General features: G+C 45.9%; 1 protein-coding gene and 1 long non-coding RNA gene across 2 annotated transcripts in view; one reads left to right on the forward strand and one right to left on the reverse strand.

Annotated features, from left to right (window-relative positions):
* WNK1 (WNK lysine deficient protein kinase 1) overlaps positions 1–21590 on the reverse strand; it is a 515889-nt gene that overhangs the window by 231596 nt on the left and 262703 nt on the right. The window contains 2 exon segments of the mRNA XM_030214920.1: positions 1659–2861; positions 8306–8499. Of these exon segments, the coding sequence (XP_030070780.1) occupies positions 1659–2861; positions 8306–8499 (1397 nt within the window).
* Positions 13362–21534, forward strand: LOC115477399. Its single transcript, XR_003943323.1, has 3 exons — positions 13362–13392; positions 20407–20414; positions 21376–21534. It is a non-coding gene; the product is annotated as an uncharacterized LOC115477399 (long non-coding RNA).

The following is a 21590-nucleotide window of genomic DNA, read 5'->3' on the forward strand; positions in this document are numbered from 1 at the left end:
AAGGGCGTTCATGGCATTAATGTCTCCAACCTCAAGGGCGGCCCACGAAGAAGCCGACCGAGCCGCATGGCCGGCCAAGATGGCGGAGGCGAGGAGCGGGGGATGGGCGTTTATGGCGGGAAAAAACCGCCACGCCGGAGGAAGGACCCGGGACATTCATCGGTCACAAAACTGTCACCCAACAAGGGCGAATCAGGCTGTAAGACCCCCGCATCCCCTCTAGAAGCGCTCAAGCGATCCAGGGAGCGACCCTTTGCGCCCTCGCCCTCCGACGCCATATGCCACGAGGAGAAGAATCGGGGAACCCCCTGCCCGCTATAAAAAGGTAAAATTACCTGCTTGCCGCTCCGAGCTGTAACGAACTGGTGTCCCAGTGAGTAGCTGCAATGAACGTTTAAATAAACGTCGAAATAAACGCCTTTAAGGACGTTTAAAATTTTTTTTTTTTTTTTTTAACGGAGCCAGCGGGAGGGGGGAGAAAAGGAGGGACCTGGCACCACCAGGTTTGCACTTGCTCAAAAGAGCCCTCAACCCCTGGCACTCAACAAAACCTAAAAATTAGGCTTGGAGGCCTAGCCAGAGCTGCTGCTGTGTGTGACCACCACTTGCTGAGATAGAGAACATACTGGGGAGTTTCCGGCAGCACATGACCACATATAGGGAGGCAAAAGTTTGCTCTCTATCTCCACCTGCTGGTAGATGGACACAACCCACCAGTCTATGGATTGATCAGCTTGATATGGAAATGTGTGTTAATTGTGTAAGCAAAATCTACAAGAAGATACAGATCTCAGTTCTGATTTTCAGATTTTATGGAAGAAGTTATTTTATAAACTTATATATACACTAGTGAAGAAAGTTAATATGAGAAAATTAAAAAGCACAAAAGTCAGTCAATGACAAGGAAACATTCGGTTTCTGTGAGATCTACATTAATATAGCCTGTATCAAGAGACCTCAAAAATTGTTAACAGTAGTGAAGAGGAGAGAGAGAGAAATCTCTTTTCCCTCTGAGCAAATAATGAGAAAGGAAATTCCTCTTCTAAGTGGAAGACAGAGTAGAAGCTTTTTTTAGATTCAACTTTTCAGGTATATCAATTTTTGAGTGTTCATAGTACATTTCACTTATCTCTAACATTAGGCAAAATGTCTCATTAGACCAACTGTTCATTAAACAAATTGTTGTATTGGACAGACTGCCATTAGACCAATTGTCTATTAGCCAATGACAATTTAACTGTGATAAGACAAACTGTGCTAAACTCTATTAATAAATTTAAAACCTTACCCCATAGTTGTTTTAATAAGAAAGTATACAGTAATCACTATGTTAAAAAAATTCCTTTACTTTTCTGAAACTCAAAGTAAAAAAAAAATCTTTTGTAATCTAACAGGAAGAAAACAGAACAGACTAAAGAAGGATAGCGATTTAGTGACAAGAGTATTATCAAATAGCAATTATTTCCTACACTTAGTAGCCATTCTAGGGGAAATCCTGCTAATCTGCAGACTAAGCAAGTAATCAATTAAAATAGAGCTCTACTAGTAAATTCCAATACAAAGAATGAGAGCATTCTAAAACATTTAAAGCAGCACCCATCTATTTTAGTTACACAAACTACAAAGGGAAGAAAATATGGAAATATTTCTTCTATAACCTGAGGATAAGTCGCTGATGGTGTTCCTGAGGAAAGGGAGGTGGGTATAACTTCTGGAGCCGATACAACTTGAGGGAAGCAGAAGAAGAGCTGTGGATCCTGAAATACTGTCTGAGACACCTGGGCACGAGACAGAAAGTCAGTTCCAAGGGCACTTGTAGAACCTACAAGAGGTGGAGACAGGAAATCTCCTAGATCTGAGGACGTCAACTGTGAAGAGTCACTTGAGTATTCAGGACTGCATTCTGGCCGGCTTTGACTTATATGAAGCCTCACAGCTTTGGCAGATTCCATCCCTAAAAAGCTGTACTGCTCCTCAGTCACAGGCTGAAGCCTGCTGTGTAATCCAATACTTTGAAACTCATCCTTGTTAAAATCAATAGAGCCTCGATGACTTCGATAATAACGCTGAGCTAATAATCCAGTTCCTTCTACTGGAGCAGGGTTTGATGTATGCACATGGAAATCAAACATACAGTTAGGGCAGCCCTCACTACCTTGAGCCAGTACAGGCGGTGCTGAGTGTGGGACAAAAACCTGGTGAACCATGTGTGGCTCAGTACTGATTGGTGCTGAAACACTAGACATGGGCATTGCTTGATTCATTCCAGGATCCAACACTAAGGATTGAATAGGGTGAGCTAAATAGGTCCGCCCAGTTTGATAATCATAAATTGAACTAACATGCTGTACCAGCTGCTTTGTGTCAGGCATCTGCTTTATCTGTTCTTTAGCAACAAGACCACTTTTGCAAACCAGAGTATCATAGTGCTCTGGCAGCTGTTGATAATGCATGCCAGTTACACAGACTGCTTCATAAGGCATTCTGGAATGAGATTCTTCTGTAGCTGCTCTGCTGGATAAGCTTTCACTGAAAACAGGAGTGGCTTCAAACACTTGCAAAGTATCACTGGAGACTCTGCCACTGGCACTGCCCAGCATAACTAGTGCCTCTGATGTCCAATTTAGAGGGTCACTACCAGGTTGCATTAGGTTCTGACCAACAGTCCTCGGTAGGGGTTGGAAATGGCAGGTTTGGGCTTCCAGGAAAGAGGCACTCTTGCGTCGCTGAGCAATGGACACCTTTGGTGGGAGGACAGGTGGTGGTGAAAAAGATACAGGATGTTCATGAATGGTTGAGAATAAAAGCTGCGAGTCTGTGAGTGTTGGGGCTCCCCCGCATGGATGCACCATGGACTGAGGCTGCATTAACGAATGAGACAAATACTTTTAGAGAAACAGTACATTAACATGCATAGCTCCAAAACACCAAGCCAGCAGACCAAATGTAGCTAGATTAAAGAATCAAATTGAAATTTCACAAATAAAAGAACAATGTTCAACATTAAAGACATTTTTGAAATATCCATTAAATTAATGCTTCAATGGAAAAGGTGTCTGCATTGGGAAGCTTTGTTTTCACTACAAGCTGCCTTTAGTTCTGCATTGTCCATTCACACACAGGTTCATGCACTATGAGTACAGGGAAGAATGCTGGAAACTGATCAAGTTCTTCCAAGCAGCAGCTCTATTAGATCACCATATCCTGTTATATTCTAATTTCCATGTTACATTCTAATTCCCAATTTATCTCCAGTACAGATTATACAGCATTATCCTTCTAAAGGAATTTATGCTGAGCTGCATGGCTATTGCTGTTTATGCAGTAGTCTACACTGCTTTTATGAACTTACATAACAAATATTTTGGGGGGTTGAAAAATACGAGAAAAATATATCTGCTGTGTTTGATAGTTCAAGAATTTTAGAACTCATGCGTGCTTTCTTGAAGATTTACACTGCATGCCAGTTCCCAAGAGAAATGAAAACTTCCTATTATTTGGGAAAACAAAGCCCAGGGAGATTACACTTTGTTCAACATGACTATTGATGGGGCAATATGGATCAGAACATGAAAAGTTCAGCTCCCAGTCCCATGCTCTTATCCTAACCCAACCTATATCAAGGAGGAAAAGCTCTAGTATCTCCTGGTTTACCTGTATATTATTCAGGTAAAGTGTGTCTCTTATAACTTTCATCAGCCAAGCAGTAATACTTTCAGGATAATGGAAAGGAGCCGTTGTCATTCCTAACACATACAAATAATTCTTAACACAGTTTTCTATCCTCTTATCTCTGTAGTTTCCCATTTAAAGACATTCTCTAATCTGCAGCAAGATCCTATGACAATAGCAAAAAAAAATGCAGTTATCACCTGTGATGAGCAAAGTGACACCATGTAAAGTTTTGGGGCTGATTTCATATAACTCTATTTCCTTAAACAAGAACTCCTACAATGGGATCCCCTGAAGACAAAATAGATGCTAAGAAATTACCATAAAACAAAATTTTTTTTTGTTACATTTGTACCCCGCACTTTCCCACTCATGGCAGGCTCAATGCGTCTTACATGGGGCAATGGAGGGTTAAGTGACTTGCCCAGAGTCACAAGGAGCTGCCTGTGCCTGAAGTGGGAATCAAACTCAGTTCCTCAGTTCCCCAGGACCAAAGTCCACCACCCTAACCACTAGGCCACTCCTCCCTTTACATATATTACATTTATTTCAAATTGAACTTTTTAAATATATCTTTTCCCACAAAGCCACCAGTTATATATAGGGCTTATGTTTAATTGTAACACATTAGAATGTGAAACTAGGTGGTGAAAGACATGCAGAAATTATGTGATCAGATTACAGCACTAAATATGTTGATAGTTTGTAAAGTTGATCACTTGAACCAAGCTAAGTTTGTGAATCCCCTTAAATACTAAGGCCATCCATTTAAATTGACCTCTAGGATACCCAGAGAAGTTGAGGGCTTGAGTAAAAGTAATTCTGACTCTGGAAGTGTGTTCAACTTCCACCCTGGATTTTGGGAGTAAACGATTCTCTGTCCTGCTGGAGCAATGAATGACTGCTCTAAGAGGTATAAGCAAGGGATTTTCAAGTGCCTGAGGACCTTCTTTCGGTTTATCACAGGCTCTCTCAATAAAGACCCCTGACGAAGGCGCTGTGCGCCGAAACACAGCCCGTGTCGGGTACACATTGGAAAGTTGATTTTATAATAAAAGAACTATGTCCCGTTTCTGAAGGCTTTTGGTGCTTTTTGTTGTATCTTGGCCTCTAGGATAGCCTAACAGCTAATGAAATGCCTAAAGAACATAGGATACATATTCCAACAACAATTTAGGAAACGAAAGGAAAGGGGATCTATACTGTCTTTCTGTGGTTACAAAGTAGTTTACATATTATGTGTAGGTACTTATTTTGTACCTGGGACAATGGAGGGTTAAGTGACTTCCCAGATTCACAAGGAGCTGCAGAGGGAATTAAACCCAGCTCCCCTGGTTTCAGGCTGCTGCACTAACAATCAGGCAGTGTATTCCTCCACTTTCCAATCTAATTTACCTGCCATAAGTCTAGCAACCATATTGTAGTCATCTTAGAGTTTACAGGTAATCTTCTTAATATCCTCCACAAATAATACATTAATCTCATACATTAATCAAATTTGTTTAATCAATGTAGCAGTTTTTTCCTTCTCAGAAATAGGCATTACTTGATGCAAAGAAACAAATTTGAGAAATGTTCTTTTTAAGGCATTTATTCATAAATTCAGTTAGATTGCTTTTATCCAGAACCTTGATATCTTCATTTATATTTACTGACTATAATCTGCACAAAAATGGAATCAGTACCCAAAAAGTTCACAGTGGTCTCACTGGCTCTTCATTTAAGATCCCGCATTTCAGCATTTATTTAATGGTAACTTATCTGCACATGCCACAGGACACACGACAGCTACACATACAGGACTGGCAAAAAGAGTGGGAAGACTGGAGCGTCGGTGCTTGCGAGGAGATACTGAGTGCATGGGTAGAACAGTTTCCAGTGCCTTAGATAGCTTTTCAGTAAAGGTTTCTTTGGGCGCAGTCCAAAGGCGGGAAGGAGGACAGAGGTGCTGGTGGAGGGGTGCAAGGAGTACTGGCAGGAATGTAGGGCAAAGAAGGAACAGCAGAAAGATGGGATACACAAACCGACATGCTACGACCACGTCGAGGCTAGAGGAGAGAAATCAAAAAATAAATGATGGAATAAAAAATAAATAAAATATTACAAGTCCTTGGAAAACCAAATCTGGATGTATACTATCAGCTGCAAATAATTTGGATAGGATTATTATAGAGAAAAGTACTTAGAGCAGTGAATGACATCGGGCCTCTTTTACTAAACTTTTTTCCCTCCCAAAGACACAACATGGGGTTTGATAAAGCCTGGGTAAACCAGGCCTCTACTGTGTAAACTCTGTGGAAGGCAGCTCTGGCCCATTCCTAATATTAAGCTGGTCTTAGATGGGTTTAGTAAACAATGAGAAGGAGTTTGTTTAATGTAATTTCTTTGTATTATGTATACATGAAGTACACAAAAGACATTCACATACAACAAACTTATCAAATTTTGTTTTATGACTGTACCCCAAAAGGTCCTGCAACTTTAACTGGTCATTGGTAATAAAGGTTGTGCACAAAGAGTTCAGACTAAAAGGCCGGGAAAATCAGATCTCTTGCGGCTCTGTTCACATTACAGAACAGATTTTAAATATTTCATACTAGTTCAATTCATTTGCTGAAGCCTGAACTAGAATGTGTTTGTCCTCAGGCAAACAGATAAAAACAGTTTAAAGTATTTTTTTTTAAAGTTATATGCTTAGATGCACATTTTTTTTCACTTACAAAATGGATTAGTAGCTCTAATGCAGATTTCTACCTTGAATTTCCTTCCCTTTCCTACCCAATTCATGTATAAGTCATTTTTAAAAATTATTAGTCACAGCCTACCCTGCTTCAGCAAAACAGCAGATGCTTACTGAAAGGGGAACAACATACAAATTTAATTCTACCTCAGATGGCAATATTTTACTTAGACTTCAGAGTCTTCACAAATTGTTGACATTTAATATTTAAATACTGTTAAGAAAATTACAATTTCTACTTTTGTATAAAAAGCATCTATTGCTTACAAATGAACACTTAATCTTAACAGTACTCTGGCCTTGTGAACTCTGTTAAATAATAAAGAAAAAATGAAATGGAAGATAAAAAATGAGATGGTCAGTGCCCAGCTCAGCTTCCAGTCTAGTTTGCTTTAACTTCTTATAAATGTTCAATACAAATAATTCTTGCATAGGTTTATAAACCCAGAAATACCAGCAGACAGGCAGCAGCACATATACATATATAGTAAACTTACTACCTGTGAGATTTTACACCCGTCAATGAGCGTCTCAGATACTTTTTTTTACAAGTTTCACCAGATATGACAATTGCTATCCTACCTTTATGCTATATATGCCAAGGCTGATGAATGGCTTGTGATCAAAGGAGAGACTGTATGTTATGTCAAGGGTAGGAAAGGGACTACTACTCAAGTGTTCTTTTATACCAAGATGTGCAAAATCAATACTATCCAAAGGACTGTCAAAAGTGCAATCAGCCTGCTTTAAAATAAAGACCTTAAAAAGGGATCTAAAGACAAAATAAAAATGCATTAGAATTGGGCTCTTCATAGCAAAGCTAAAGAGAGACCAAGAGAGAAGTGATTGAATATTTTAATAACATACAACCATGAAACCAATGATTTCATAGTCACATATGCTCAGATTAAAGATATTATGGATATTGCTCATAGCTCTCAGGTTGTTTCTCCATAATCTCCACCAATAAAGGGCCATAAGAAGCAACACTGAATTCCAAGCAATTTTTTGGTAGGCAAGAGTGTCAGAGAGGGAATGGAAAAGAATACAAAACACTCAAACCAGTTGTGCCTTGGCTCAAACCCACTTTGAAATGAACCAGAGAGAAATGAGGAATTAAAGGGAAGGAAACACTCAAAAAATCAACAAAAAAAACGAAACAAAGGGCATCCATGGCAGGTACTATGCACTAGCATTGATAACAGGTAATAACTTAAAAGGAAAGAAAGAAACTGCAAAACTATATGCATGCAGCTTCTATAAAGAACAATTTCAGTTTGTCATGTCACAGAACATATGTACACAGGCAAGTCTACAGAATTATAAATACATACGCATACAAATACTACAGAAGTAGCCTGCTAGAAGATTATTTTAACTCACCCATGAAGCAGAAAAAAAAATCTTTCTACACACTGAACGTTTCATTTTATTAAAACACCACAAGGCAACCCCTAACCCAGTCATAGTACTACACTTATGAAGAAATGCATTCAGGCTTCTATCAGAGCCAGCAAGGGCTCAAGCCTTAGAAAGAAGAAAAAGTGTTACAGTAGGGGTGGACTCATGCCAATTCAAATTCAGGAGTCTGTCCAGAAAACGTAGGAAAACAAATACCTTGTCTCTTACTTGCACTTAAATACTTTTGGCGGCTCTGCATATGGGTTGAGCCACTCAATCCTACTGTAATAACCAAGGGATTACATCTGTATTCAAGGCATATAGTGTGTCAGTGTGCTACAGAACTACGACTAACTCATTCTCTCTACAAGCATTAACGAAAATGAACCAGGACATCTACAGGTTGCTAGGAAGGCGAGTTGTCTTGAATCTCACTTAAAGAGATAGAACATCAAAGTGAGCATCCCATACTATTTTAAGGTCTCCACTTACTACTTGGGGTGATGGACATCCTCCATGTTGTTGCTGCTGTGTCTGTGCCTGATTGCCTGGGGTGCTATAGCCAGAAACAGTCACAATGGTTTGCTCTGGCTGAGAACTACATGACACAGAGTGTGCTTGCTGGCTGTTCCTTCGAGATTCCAAATAAACAGATGAACCCTTACCACTATCAACCGCTCCATCTGCTGAAGAAGAAAATATAGGAAGGTAGCATAAAACCAAAGCAGACAGCTTACTTCACAGATTATAAATCTCACTCAGATTCTGCTTCAATCCACCACAATGCAATTTTGTTCACAGCTTCTGCTGTAGGAAAAATGGGCATTTTAAACCAGGATTGCAATTCATATGCTATGGTCACTTCTCACAAGTGCCACCTCCTAATTTTTATTTTTTTTTTAAATCAAGAATCGGTTTGTTACCGACCAACAGGCAATTATGTTACATGGAAACACTTATTGCACATGAGATAATTTTATGGATTGAATCTTAGATTGGATACTGCCTCTACTTACGCTCCCTTTTTCAAACAGAGCTCAAGACAGGTTACATACAGGTACAGTAGGTATTTTCCCTGCCAAAAAGAGAATACAATCCAAGTTCTGTACCTGAGGCAATGGGTGTTAAAGAGATTAAGGACGCCCAAAAACATCAGGAAGGCCACTGACAGTAGAGGAATGGAAGAGGTATTATCAATGGCTTCTTCTGCAATTGTTTGAGGACAAGCAATTGTTTTGAGAGGTCACCCAGTGCAATCTGGTTTTATTATTCAGATATTAATTCAGTTCCGTCCTATTCTAACCAACACGTTTAGGAATCTACAAGCTATTACCCTTCTACCCTGTCCTCCAGTATCTCTAATCTTTTCTCTATTGCTATATCAACCAAATCCGTCAATGAGGCTGTCTCTTCCTATATACTATTCTGTCATCTACTCTGGACACTCTCGCTCCTCCATGTCTCGTCCTGTAAAACGTACCCAAACCCCAGCCTTGGCTGACCCCTACTATCTGCTACCTACGCTCTTGTGCCCGCTCTGCTGAACGCCTTTGGTTTAAAATCCCGTGCCCATGCTGACTTCATACACTTCAAATTCTTGCTGACCTCCTTCCAATCTGCTCTCCAACTTGCCAACAGGATTATTATATCCAATTGACTAACTCTATTGGTTCGAACCCTCGACGTCTCTTTGCCAAGCTAAACTCTCTCCTCAAAGTGCCTTCTCTCCAACCCCCCCCCCCTTCACTTTATCCCCAGACATTGGCTGATTACTTTCACGATAAGGTTCACAAGATTAAACTTGAATTCGCAACCAGCTCTCCTCCACCTCTCTTCCCTTAGGTCCACTCTCTCAACCCTTTTACCCCTGCCACCGTTTCTTCCTTTTCCGAAATCACTGAAGAAGAAACTTTACTTCTTCTTTCATCCTCAAACTAACCACCTGCCCCACTGACCCTATCCCCACTCACCTCCTCAACACTCTCTCTCCTGCTGTCACCCCTTTCATCTGTCATATCCTCAATTTGTCACTTTCCACTGTGACTGTCCATGATGCCTTCAAACATGCTGTAGTCACCCCACTCCTCAAAAAACCTTCTCTGGATCCTACTCTCCTTCCAACTAGCGCCCAATTTCCCTCCTCCCTTTCTTATCCAAGATACTAGAACGTGCTGTCCACCGTCGCTGCCTCAACTTTCTTTCTTCTCAACCTATTCTTGATCCACTCCAATCTGGCTTTTGCCCCCTTCATTCAACTGAAACAGCACTTGCTAAAGTCTCCAATGATCTATTCCTGGCTAAATCCAAAGGCTCTACTCTATCCTCATCCTTCTCAATCTTTCTGCTGCTTTTGACACTGTTGATCACAGCCTACTCCTTGGCATGCTGTCCTCACTTGGATTTCAGAACTCTGCTCTTTCCTGGTTTTCTTATCTCTCTCAGCGTACTTTAGTGTATACTCTGGTGGATCCTCCTCTTCCTTTATCCCGCTCTCAGTGGGTGTACCTCAAGGTTCTGACCTAGGACCTCTCCTTTTCTCCATCTATACTTCCTCCCTCGGTGCTCTGATCTCAGTCCACGGTTTTTAAATATCACCTTTACGTTGATGACTCCCAGATCTACCTCTCCACACCAGAAATCTCGGCAGAAATCCAGGCCAAGATATCTGCCTATCTGTCTGACATTGCTGCCTGGATGTCTCACGTCCACCTGCAGCTCAATATGTCCAAAACTGAGCTCCTTATCTTCCCACCTAAACCAACCTCTCCCTTCCCCCACTCTCTATTTCTGTCGACAACACGTTCATTCTTCCTGTCTCATCTGCTCGTAACCTTGGGGTCATCTTTGACTCCTCCCTCTCCTCCTCTGCACATATTCAACAGATTACTAAAACCTGTTGCTTCTTCCTTTATAATATCGCCAAAATTCGCCCTCTCCTTTCTGAGCACGTTACCAAAACCCTCATCCACGCTCATCATCTCTCGCGTGGACTACTGCAACTTGCTTCTCACAGGTCTTCCACTCAGCCATCTCTCTCCTCTTCAATCTGTTCAAAATTCTGCTGCACGATTAATATTTCGCCAGTCGCTATGCCCATATCAGCCCTCTTCTGAAGTCACTTCACTGGCTCCCTATCCGTTTCCGTATACAGTTCAAGCTCCTCTTATTAACCTATAAGTGCATTCACTCTGCTGCCCCTCACTACCTCTCCACCCTCATCTCTCCCTACACTCCTTCCCAGGAACTCCGTTCACTAGGCAAATCTCTCCTAATTGCACCCTTCTCCTCCATCGCTAACTCCAGACTCCTTTCCTTTTATCTCGCCGCACCTTATGCCTGGAATAGACTTCCTGAGCCATTATGTCAAGCTCCATCCCTGGCCGCCTTCAAATCCGGGCTAAAGGCCTACCTGTTTGATGTTGCTTTTAATTCCTAACTTGTCACCTGCCCGTAACCTTTATCTTGTCTTCCTCTCTTCAATAGTCCCTTTTCCCTATGTGTCCTATCTGTCTGTCCTACCCATATCCCTTATTTGTCCTGTCTGTCCTGATTTAGGTTGTAAGCTCTTTTGAGCAGGGACTGTCTTTTCTTCATGTTCAATTGTGAAGCGCTGCGTACGACTGGTAGCGCTATAGAAATGATTTGTAGTAGTAGTAGTAATAATATTTAAGACTAGATCTAATTTAATCTGAATCTTATATATGACCTTCTGGTCTACCGAACCACCATACAATGTGGTTTACAACAACAAAATAAACACAGTTAAATATATCCTATAAACCAGGATATATTTAATTGTGGTTAATGCCACTATTAATGAAATATTAGTTGTGATTTAAAAAATATATTCACAGCTAATAAAAGTAATCACCCCCAACCCTACAACTTGGAAGGTATGGGTGGTAGGGAGAGGCTTGTGAGAGATGCCAACATGGGTGGGGGTAGGGGAGAGAGCGTGATAGATGCTGACAATGGGGGAGGGACTAGGGGATAGAGTGCGAGAGATGCTGGATGGGGAGACACAGAGAACAGATGCTAGATAGGAAGGGACCATAGAGACAAGGACACAGAGAAGCAATGCTGAACACAAAGGGACAATGCTGGACACATGGATGGGGTCACAAGGGGAGTATTGAGACAGGGGCAAAGAGAGGAGATGCTGGACAGGGCACAGATGAAGATGGAAGGTGGACACAAAAGTGTCAAATGACAAGAGACCTGGAAAGATAGTTATGAAAAACAGACTAAAGCAAATGGAAAAATAAAATGCTCAAAAGGTCGAAAAAAAGTTTTTTATTCTAAATGTATTGAAATATGTCAGCTTCGGGACATGTACATTTCTGACAGTTTGCATTTCAGTTCCTACATCTCTAAAGCGAATGCTACATACCTGTAGAAGGTATTCTCCGAGGACAGCAGGCTGATTGTTCTCACTGATGGGTGACGTCCACGGCAGCCCCTCCAATCGGAATCTTCACTAGCAAAGTCCTTTGCTAGTCCTCGCGCGCACCGCGCATGCGCGGCCGTCTTCCCGCCCGAAACCAACTCGAGCCGGCCAGTCCAGTATGTAGCAAGACAATACAAGGGAAGACACAACTCCAAAGGGGAGGCGGGCGGGTTTGTGAGAACAATCAGCCTGCTGTCCTCGGAGAATACCTTCTACAGGTATGTAGCATTCGCTTTCTCCGAGGACAAGCAGGCTGCTTGTTCTCACTGATGGGGTATCCCTAGCCCCCAGGCTCACTCAAAACAACAACCATGGTCAATTGGGCCTCGCAACGGCGAGGACATAACTGAGATTGACCTAAAACATTTACCAACTAACTGAGAGTGCAGCCTGGAACAGAACAAACAGGGCCCTCGGGGGTGGAGTTGGATCCTAAAGCCCAAACAGGTTCTGCAGAACTGACTGCCCGAACCGACTGTCGCGTCGGGTATCCTGCTGCAGGCAGTAATGAGATGTGAATGTGTGGACAGATGACCACGTCGCAGCTTTGCAAATTTCTTCAATGGAGGCTGACATCAAGTGGGCTACCGACGCAGCCATGGCTCTAACATTATGAGCCGTGACATGACCCTCAAGAGCCAGCCCCGCCTGGGCGTAAGTGAAGGAAATGCAATCTGCTAGCCAATTGGATATGGTGCGTTTCCCCACAGCCACTCCCCTCCTATTGGGATCAAAAGAAAACAAACAATTGGGCGGACTGTCTGCTGGCTGTGTCCGCTCCAGATAGAAGGCCAATGCTCTCTTGCAGTCCAATGTGTGCAGCTGACGTTCAGCAGGGCAGGAATGAGGACGGGGAAAGAATGTTGGCAAGACAATTGACTGGTTCAGATGGAACTCCGACACAACCTTTGGCAAGAACTTAGGGTGAGTGCGGAGGACTACTCTGTTATGATGAAATTTTGTGTAAGGGGCCTGGGCTACCAGGGCCTGAAGCTCACTGACTCTACGAGCTGAAGTAACTGCCACCAAGAAAATGACCTTCCAGGTCAAGTACTTCAGATGGCAGGAATTCAGTGGCTCAAAAGGAGGTTTCATCAGCTGGGTGAGAACGACATTGAGATCCCATGACACTGTAGGAGGCTTGACAGGGGGCTTTGACAAAAGCAAACCTCTCATGAAGCGAACTAAAGGCTGTCCTGAGATCGGCTTACCTTCCACACGGTAATGGTATGCACTGATTGCACTAAGGTGAACCCTTACAGAGTTGGTCTTGAGACCAGACTCAGACAAGTGCAGAAGGTATTCAAGCAGGGTCTGTGTAGGACAAGAGCGAGGATCTAGGGCCTTGCTGTCACACCAGACGGCAAACCTCCTCCACAGAAAGAAGTAACTCCTCTTGGTGGAATCTTTCCTGGAAGCAAGCAAGATGCGGGAGACACCCTCTGACAGACCCAAAGAGGCAAAGTCTACGCTCTCAACATCCAGGCCGTGAGAGCCAGGGACCGGAGGCCGGGATGCAGAAGAGCCCCTTCGTCCTGCGTGATGAGGGTCGGAAAACACTCCAATCGCCACGGTTCTTCGGAGGATAACTCCAGAAGAAGAGGGAACCAGATCTGACGCGGCCAAAAAGGAGCAATCAGAATCATGGTGCCTCGGTCTTGCTTGAGTTCAACAAAGTCTTCCCCACCAGAGGTATGGGGGATAAGCATACAGCAGACCCTCCCCCCAGTCCAGGAGGAAGGCATCCGATGCCAGTCTGCCGGGGGCCTGAAGCCTGGAACAGAACTGAGGGACTTTGTGGTTCGCTCGAGATGCGAAGAGATCCACCAAGGGGGTGCCCCACGCTTGGAAGATCTGGCGCACCACTCGGGAGTTGAGCGACCACTCGTGAGGTTGCATAATCCTGCTCAATCTGTCGGCCAGACTGTTGTTTACGCCTGCCAGATATGTGGCTTGGAGCACCATGCCGTGACGGCGAGCCCAGAGCCACATGCTGACGGCTTCCTGACACAGGGGGCGAGATCCGGTGCCCCCCTGCTTGTTGACATAGTACATGGCAACCTGGTTGTCTGTCTGAATTTGGATAATTTGGTGGGACAGCCAATTTCTGAAAGCCTTCAGAGCGTTCCAGATCGCTCGCAACTCCAGGAGATTGATCTGTAGACCGCGTTCCTGGAGGGACCAGCTTCCTTGGGTGTGAAGCCCATCGACATGAGCTCCCCATCCCAGGAGAGACGCATCCGTGGTCAGCACTTTTTGTGGCTGAGGAATTTGGAAAGGACGTCCCAGAGTCAAATTGGACCAAATCGTCCACCAATACAGGGATTCGAGAAAACTCGTGGACAGGTGGATCACGTCTTCTAGATCCCCAGCAGCCTGAAACCACTGAGAAGCTAGGGTCCATTGAGCAAATCTCATGTGAAGGCGGGCCATGGGAGTCACATGAACTGTGGAGGCCATGTGGCCCAGCAATCTCAACATCTGCCGAGCTGTGATCTGCTGGGACGCTCGCACCCGCGAGACGAGGGACAACAAGTTGTTGGCCCTCGCCTCTGGGAGATAGGCGCGAGCCGTCCGAGAATCCAGCAGAGCTCCTATGAATTCGAGTCTCTGCGCCGGGAGAAGATGGGACTTTGGGAAATTTATCACAAACCCCAGTAGCTCCAGGAGGCGAATAGTCATCTGCATGGACTGCAGGGCTCCTGCCTCGGATGTGTTCTTCACCAGCCAATCATCGAGATATGGGAACACGTGCACCCCCAGCCTGCGAAGTGCTGCTGCTACTACAGCCAAGCACTTTGTGAACACCCTGGGCGCAGAGGCGAGCCCAAAGGGTAGCACACAGTACTGGAAGTGACGTGTGCCCAGCTGAAATCGCAGATACTGTCTGTGAGCTGGCAGTATCGGGATGTGTGTGTAGGCATCCTTCAAGTCCAGAGAGCATAGCCAATCGTTTTCCTGAATCATGGGAAGTAGGGTGCCCAGGGAAAGCATCCTGAACTTTTCTTTACGAGATATTTGTTCAGGGCCCTTAGGTCTAGGATGGGACGCATCCCCCCTGTTTTCTTTTCTACAAGGAAGTACCTGGAATAGAATCCCAGCCCTTCTTGCCCGGATGGCACGGGCTCGACCGCATTGGCGCTGAGAAGGGCGGAGAGTTCCTCTGCAAGTACCTGCTTGTGCTGGAAGCTGTAAGACTGAGCTCCCGGTGGACAATTTGGAGGTTTTGAGGCCAAATTGAGGGTGTATCCTTGCCGGACTATTTGCAGAACCCACTGATCGGAGGTTATGAGAGGCCACCTTTGGTGAAAAGCTTTCAACCTCCCCCCGACCGGCAGGTCGCCCGGCACTGACACTTGGATGTCGGCTATGCTCTGCTGGAGCCAGTCAAAAGCTCGCCCCTTGCTTTTGCTGGGGAGCCGCGGGGCCTTGCTGAGGCGCACGCTGCTGACGAGAGCGAGCGCGCTGGGGCTTAGCCTGGGCCGCAGGCTGTCGAGAAGGGGGATTGTACCTACGCTTGCCAGAAGAGTAGGGAACAGTCCTCCTTCCCCCAAAAAATCTTCTACCTGTAGAGGTAGAGGCTGAAGGCTTGCGGCGGGAGAACTTGTCGAATGCGGTGTCCCGCTGGTGGAGATGCTCTACCACCTGCTCGACCTTCTCTCCAAAATATTGTCCGCACGGCAAGGCGAGTCCGCAATCCGCTGCTGGAGTCTATTCTCCAGGTCGGAGGCACGCAGCCATGAGAGCCTGCGCATCACCACACCTTGAGCAGCGGCCCTGGACGCAACATCAAAGGTGTCATACACCCCTCTGGCCAGGAATTTTCTGCACGCCTTCAGCTGCCTGACCACCTCCTGAAAAGGCTTGGCTTGCTCAGGGGGGAGAGCATCAACCAAGCCCGCCAACTGCCGCACATTGTTCCGCATGTGTATGCTCGTGTAGAGCTGGTAAGACTGGATTTTGGCCACGAGCATAGAGGAATGGTAGGCCTTCCTCCCAAAGGAGTCTAAGGTTCTAGAGTCTTTGCCCGGGGGCGCCGAAGCATGCTCCCTAGAACTCTTAGCCTTCTTTAGGGCCAGATCCACAACTCCAGAGTTGTGAGGCAACTGGGTGTGCATCAGCTCTGGGTCCCCATGGATCCGGTACTGGGACTCGATCTTCTTGGGAATGTGGGGATTACTTAATGGCTTGGTTCAGTTCGCAAGCAATGTCTTTTTCAGGACATGGTGCAAGGGAACAGTGGACGCTTCCTTAGGTGGAGAAGGATAGTCCAGGAGCTCAAACATTTCAGCCCTGGGCTCGTCCTCCACAACCACCGGGAAGGGGATGGCCGTAGACATCTCCCGGACAAAGGAAGCGAAAGACAGACTCTCAGGAGGAGAAAGCTGTCTTTCAGGGGAGGGAGTGGGATCAGAAGGAAGACCCTCAGACTCCTCGTCAGAGAAATATCTGGGGTCTTCCTCTTCTTCCCACGAGGCCTCACCTTCGGTGTCAGACACAAGTTCACGAACCTGTGTCTGCAACCTCGCCCGGCTCGACTCAGTGGAGCCACGTCCACGATGGGGGCGTCGAGAGGTAGACTCCCTCGCCCGCATCGGCGACGCTCCCTCCGCCGACGTAGTCGGGGAGCCTTCCTGGGAGGTGGCCGCAGTCGGATGTCGGGGACCTCACCCCGGGCGATGGGCCAGCCGGCGCCACGCTCGACGGTACCGGAGGCGCAAGCACCGCCGGTACCGGAGGGGTAGGGCGCAACAGCTCTCCCAGAATCTCTGGGAGAACGGCCCGGAGGCTCTCGTTCAGAGCGGCTGCAGAGAAAGGCATGGAGGTCGATGCAGGCGTCGACGTCAGAACCTGTTCCGGGCGTGGAGGCTGTTCCGGGCTGTCCAGAGTGGAGCGCATCGACACCTCCTGAACAGAGGGTGAGCGGTCCTCTCGGTGCCGATGCCTGCTGGGTGCCGACTCCCTCGGCGACCCAGAGCTCTCGGTGCCGACGTGGGGAGGAGACCGGTGTCGATGCTTCTTCGACTTCTTCCGAAGCATGTCACCGGAGCTCCCCGGCACCGACGAGGAGGACGTAGAATCCAGCCGTCGCTTCCTCGGGGCCGAGGTCGAAGGAGGTCGATCTCGGGGGGGCTGTACCGCAGGAGCCCTCAGGGTAGGGGGAGACCCACCCGAAGGCTCACCGCCACCAGCAGGGGAATGGACAGCCCTCACCTGCACTCCTGACGATGCACCACCGTCCAACGACATCAGCAGACGAAGTCCCGGTACCACCGACGTCGATGCAGCTATCCGATGTCTCGGCGCCGATGCAGAGGGCCGATGCCTCGATGCACTCGATGCACTGGCGGCCGAGGATGAAGGTCTGGACGCTGACGACGTCGATGCACTCGATGACCTTGGTGTCGATGCCGACGAAGAGCCCGAGAACAAAACGTTCCACTGGGCCAATCTCGCTACCTGAGTCCGCCTTTGTAACAGGGAACACAGACTACAGTTCTGAGGACGGTGCTCGGCCCCCAGACACTGAAGACACGACGAGTGCCTATCAGTGAGCGAGATTACCCGGGCGCACTGGGTGCACTTCTTGAAGCCGCTGGAAGGCTTCGATGTCATGGGCGGAAAAATCACGCCGGCGAAATTAAAATCCGAAATGGCGAATTTGAGCACCAAAATGTTTTAGGGAGAAAATCTCGACCGAGGCCGAAAAGAGGCCTACCCCGACGACGAAAGAAAACTTACCGGGGCAAAGACTGAAAAATACAGGAAGGGACAAACGAAGCCCGGGGGGCTTCCGGAGCACTTCCCAACAATTTTCTAAAGATTTTCCGAAGAAAACACACGTCAACGAAAAAAGGACGCGCGAGGTCGACTTTCCGGGGCTCGGCACGGCGAAAACACGACCGTACCGAGTGCGGACAAAAGAAGACTGTCCGGCTCGAGCCGGTTTCGGGCGGGAAGACGGCCGCGCATGCACGGTGCGCGCAGGCGTGCGAGGACTAGCAAAGGACTTTGCTAGTGAAGATTCCGATTGGAGGGGCTGCCGTGGACGTCACCCATCAGTGAGAACAAGCAGCCTGCTTGTCCTCGGAGAATATTGCTGTACATGCACAGCAACTTGAGGCTTTCATTTAATGTTTTGCCTGCATAGCTATTATTGCTCTCTGCTACCTTGTTTCTGTCAGGTACTTGTGACCTGGATTGGACACTGCTGGAAGCAGGATACTGAGCTAGATGGATCATTGGTCTCACTCAGTATGAAAGAAAGCAAATATCTGTTGAAGGTTGACCTGTCTACTTGTCTGTGACCAAGGTGTGGTTTTCTGCTAGCTTCTAGCAATGTGTAGGCATTATCTATCAATAAATGTAGCCAGCAACCTTTCCTCAGGCCTCAGACTCTCCACTACCATGACACATTTATATCCCAAACGCCCTCTCTGCCCTTTCTGCGAGAACCCCCCCCCCCCCCCAAAAAAAAAAAAAAAAAAACGCACTGAGTGGAAGAGAGGTAAATGAAGACTGGGGGAAGGATAGATAGATGTTTGTTTTTACTACAAGGTGGGGGTTGAGAGAAAAGTGGTCAGACGAGAGAGAGAGAGAGAGAGAAATAAAACACTGGTGGTACATGGATATGGGGTGGAGAAGGTAGAGAGACTGGTGGCATAAGCCTAGGTGAGCTTTTGAGAGAGATGCAGACTAATGAGGATGGATATCACTGGCACATCACACTCAGCAGTGTTGCAACCTCGCATACGAAAATATTTGGTGGCATAGGAGCCAGCTCTGTGGTGCTTGAGCACCCCCAATATTGAGCAAACACCGTGTCCCGGTACAGGAAATTTCAAAATGATAGGGGGTGCTAAACCGAATGGAAAAGCTGGCCTCTATGTTTGGCAGCGTTCTTTCAGTTCATTTGGATCCAAAGTGACCCCAACTTAAAAATCTGTGAAGATGACTCATCTAGTGAGTTTAGTAGAAGTCCTTAAACAAACCTCTGACACTGGGAATGCTTCCTTATTGGTTCTTCTGGACCTTTCACAGCATTTCATAAAAAGAACCACTTATTAGATCAGTTACACTTGGAAGGATCATTAGAAAATATAACATTCAGTGTTACGCAGGGGCTGATTTTAACAGGTGATTGGCAAATAAGACTAAACCCTAAGATGACTGATGTCCTGCTTGTTTGTAAACAAATCCATGACAACAGTGCTTGATAGTGTACCTCTGCACCGATGTTTGCAACCTGGGTTTGGTTCGAGACTCTACAAAATATGAGCACTCTTATTTTAAACAGTGGCAAAAAAGGAGAAATTTGGTCTTATCAGTTAATGTCTTTTCCTTGAGTCCCCAGACTGGGCCTGAACCAATGGGCTATGTCTGTTAGCCAGCAGATGGAAACAAAGAACAATATGTGAGCCTTGCCCTATAAAGAGTACTGTGCAACAGCTGCTCACCAGTATTTATTTTTTATTTTTGTTACATTTGTACCCCGCGCTTTCCCACTCATGGCAGGCTCAATGCGGCTTACATGGGGCAATGGAGGGTTAAGTGACTTGCCCAGAGTCACAAGGAGCTGTCTGTGCCTGAAGTGGGAATCAAACTCAGTTCCTCAGTTCCCCAGGACCAAAGTCCACCACCCTAACCACTAGCAAGGACAAGGAAAAAAAAAAGGATACAGAAAAAAAATCCTTTCCCTAAATCCCATGCTAGAGAAAAATATTTCAGGGTATTCAACCAGAAACAACCACAAACAAAATAGAATCACAGAATAACCTGTACCCCTGGAGAAAAAGATAAATCAGAATAGACTACATTAAAATGTGACTCTGGATTGAGCTGGAGGATTGAAGGAAAGAAGACCATACTTTTCCTTCCTTATTGCCCTCCAGATCAGTATAGCGAAGACCTGTAGCAGGTATTCTCCGAGGACAGCAGGCCTTATATTCTCGTATGGATAATGCGATCCCACGGTGCCCGGTCCGGAGCTTATAACAAGCTATTAAGAGCTTGTGGAGCACGAGACATGCTCCACTGCATATGTGCTAGTGCATTCCCACCTATAACGAGAGCACGATTAGGCAGAACAATACTGCAGCATAAAAAAAATAAAAAGACAAAAAAAAGGAGACAACTCCAAGAGAAGGCGGGAGGGTTGTGAGAATATAAGGCCTGCTGTCCTCAGAGAATACCTGCTACAGTAAGTATGTTCGCTTTCTCCGAGGACAAACAGGCATATTTATTCTCAAGTATGGGAAATCCCTAGCTACCAGGATCAGCAAAAACAACAATTGGTCATTTGGGCTGTGCAACGGCAATGACATAACAGATTAACCTGAAATTATATATAAACTATGCGAGTGCGCAGCCTGGAACAGAAGAAAGCGAGCCTAGGGGTTGGAGTTGGATTCTAGACCCCAAACAGATTCTGCAATACTGTCTGTCCAAACTGACTGTTGTGTTGGGAATTCTGCTCAAGGCAGTAGTGTGATGTGAATGTGTGGGCTGAAGACCACATTGCAGCCTTGCAAATCTCTTCAATGGAAGCTGACCGCAAGTGGGCTACTGACACAGCCATGGTTCTGACATTATGAGCCTCGACATGACCCTCCAGGGTCAGCTCAGCCCGGGCATAAATGAAAGAACTGCAATCTGCCAGCCAATTAGAGATTGTGCGTTTCCCAATGGTAACCCCCCCCATCTCGTTGGGATTAAAAGAAATAAAAAGTTGTGTGGATTGTCTGTGGGGCTTACTTCGCTCCATGTAATAGGCCAATGTTCGCTTGCAGTCCAAGGCTTGCAAGGTGCTCTCGCCAGGATGGGCAGGTCGGGGAAAGAATGTTGGCAAGACAACTGCCTGATTCAGATGGAACTCCAGAACCACCTTAGGTAGGAATCTGGGGTATATGTTTAAAGTACTCAGTTCTGATTAAATTTTGTGTAAGGCGCATCCACTACTACAGCCTGAAGCTCACTGACTCTAAGAGCTGAAGTAACAGCCATCAAGAAAATGACCTTCTAGATTAAGTACTTCAGATGGCAGGAATCCAGTTGATTAAAAGGAGTTTTCATCAGCTGAGTGAGAACGGCATTCAGATTCAATGACAGGTAGAAGTTTGATAGGGGGCTTCGACAGAAGCAAACCTCTCATGAAGTGAACAACTAAAGGCTGCCCAGAGATCGGCTTACCCTCTACACGTTGATAAGCACTTATCGCACTGACATGAACCCTTACGGAGTTAGTCATAAGACCAGATTCGGAAAGGTGTAGAAAGTATTCAGGCAGGGTGTGTGTGTAGGACATGAAATGGGTTCTGGGGGCCTTGCCCT

This window comes from Microcaecilia unicolor, chromosome 9, assembly GCF_901765095.1.
Source record: "Microcaecilia unicolor chromosome 9, aMicUni1.1, whole genome shotgun sequence".
In the NCBI taxonomy this organism is placed as follows: Eukaryota; Metazoa; Chordata; class Amphibia; order Gymnophiona; family Siphonopidae; genus Microcaecilia; species Microcaecilia unicolor.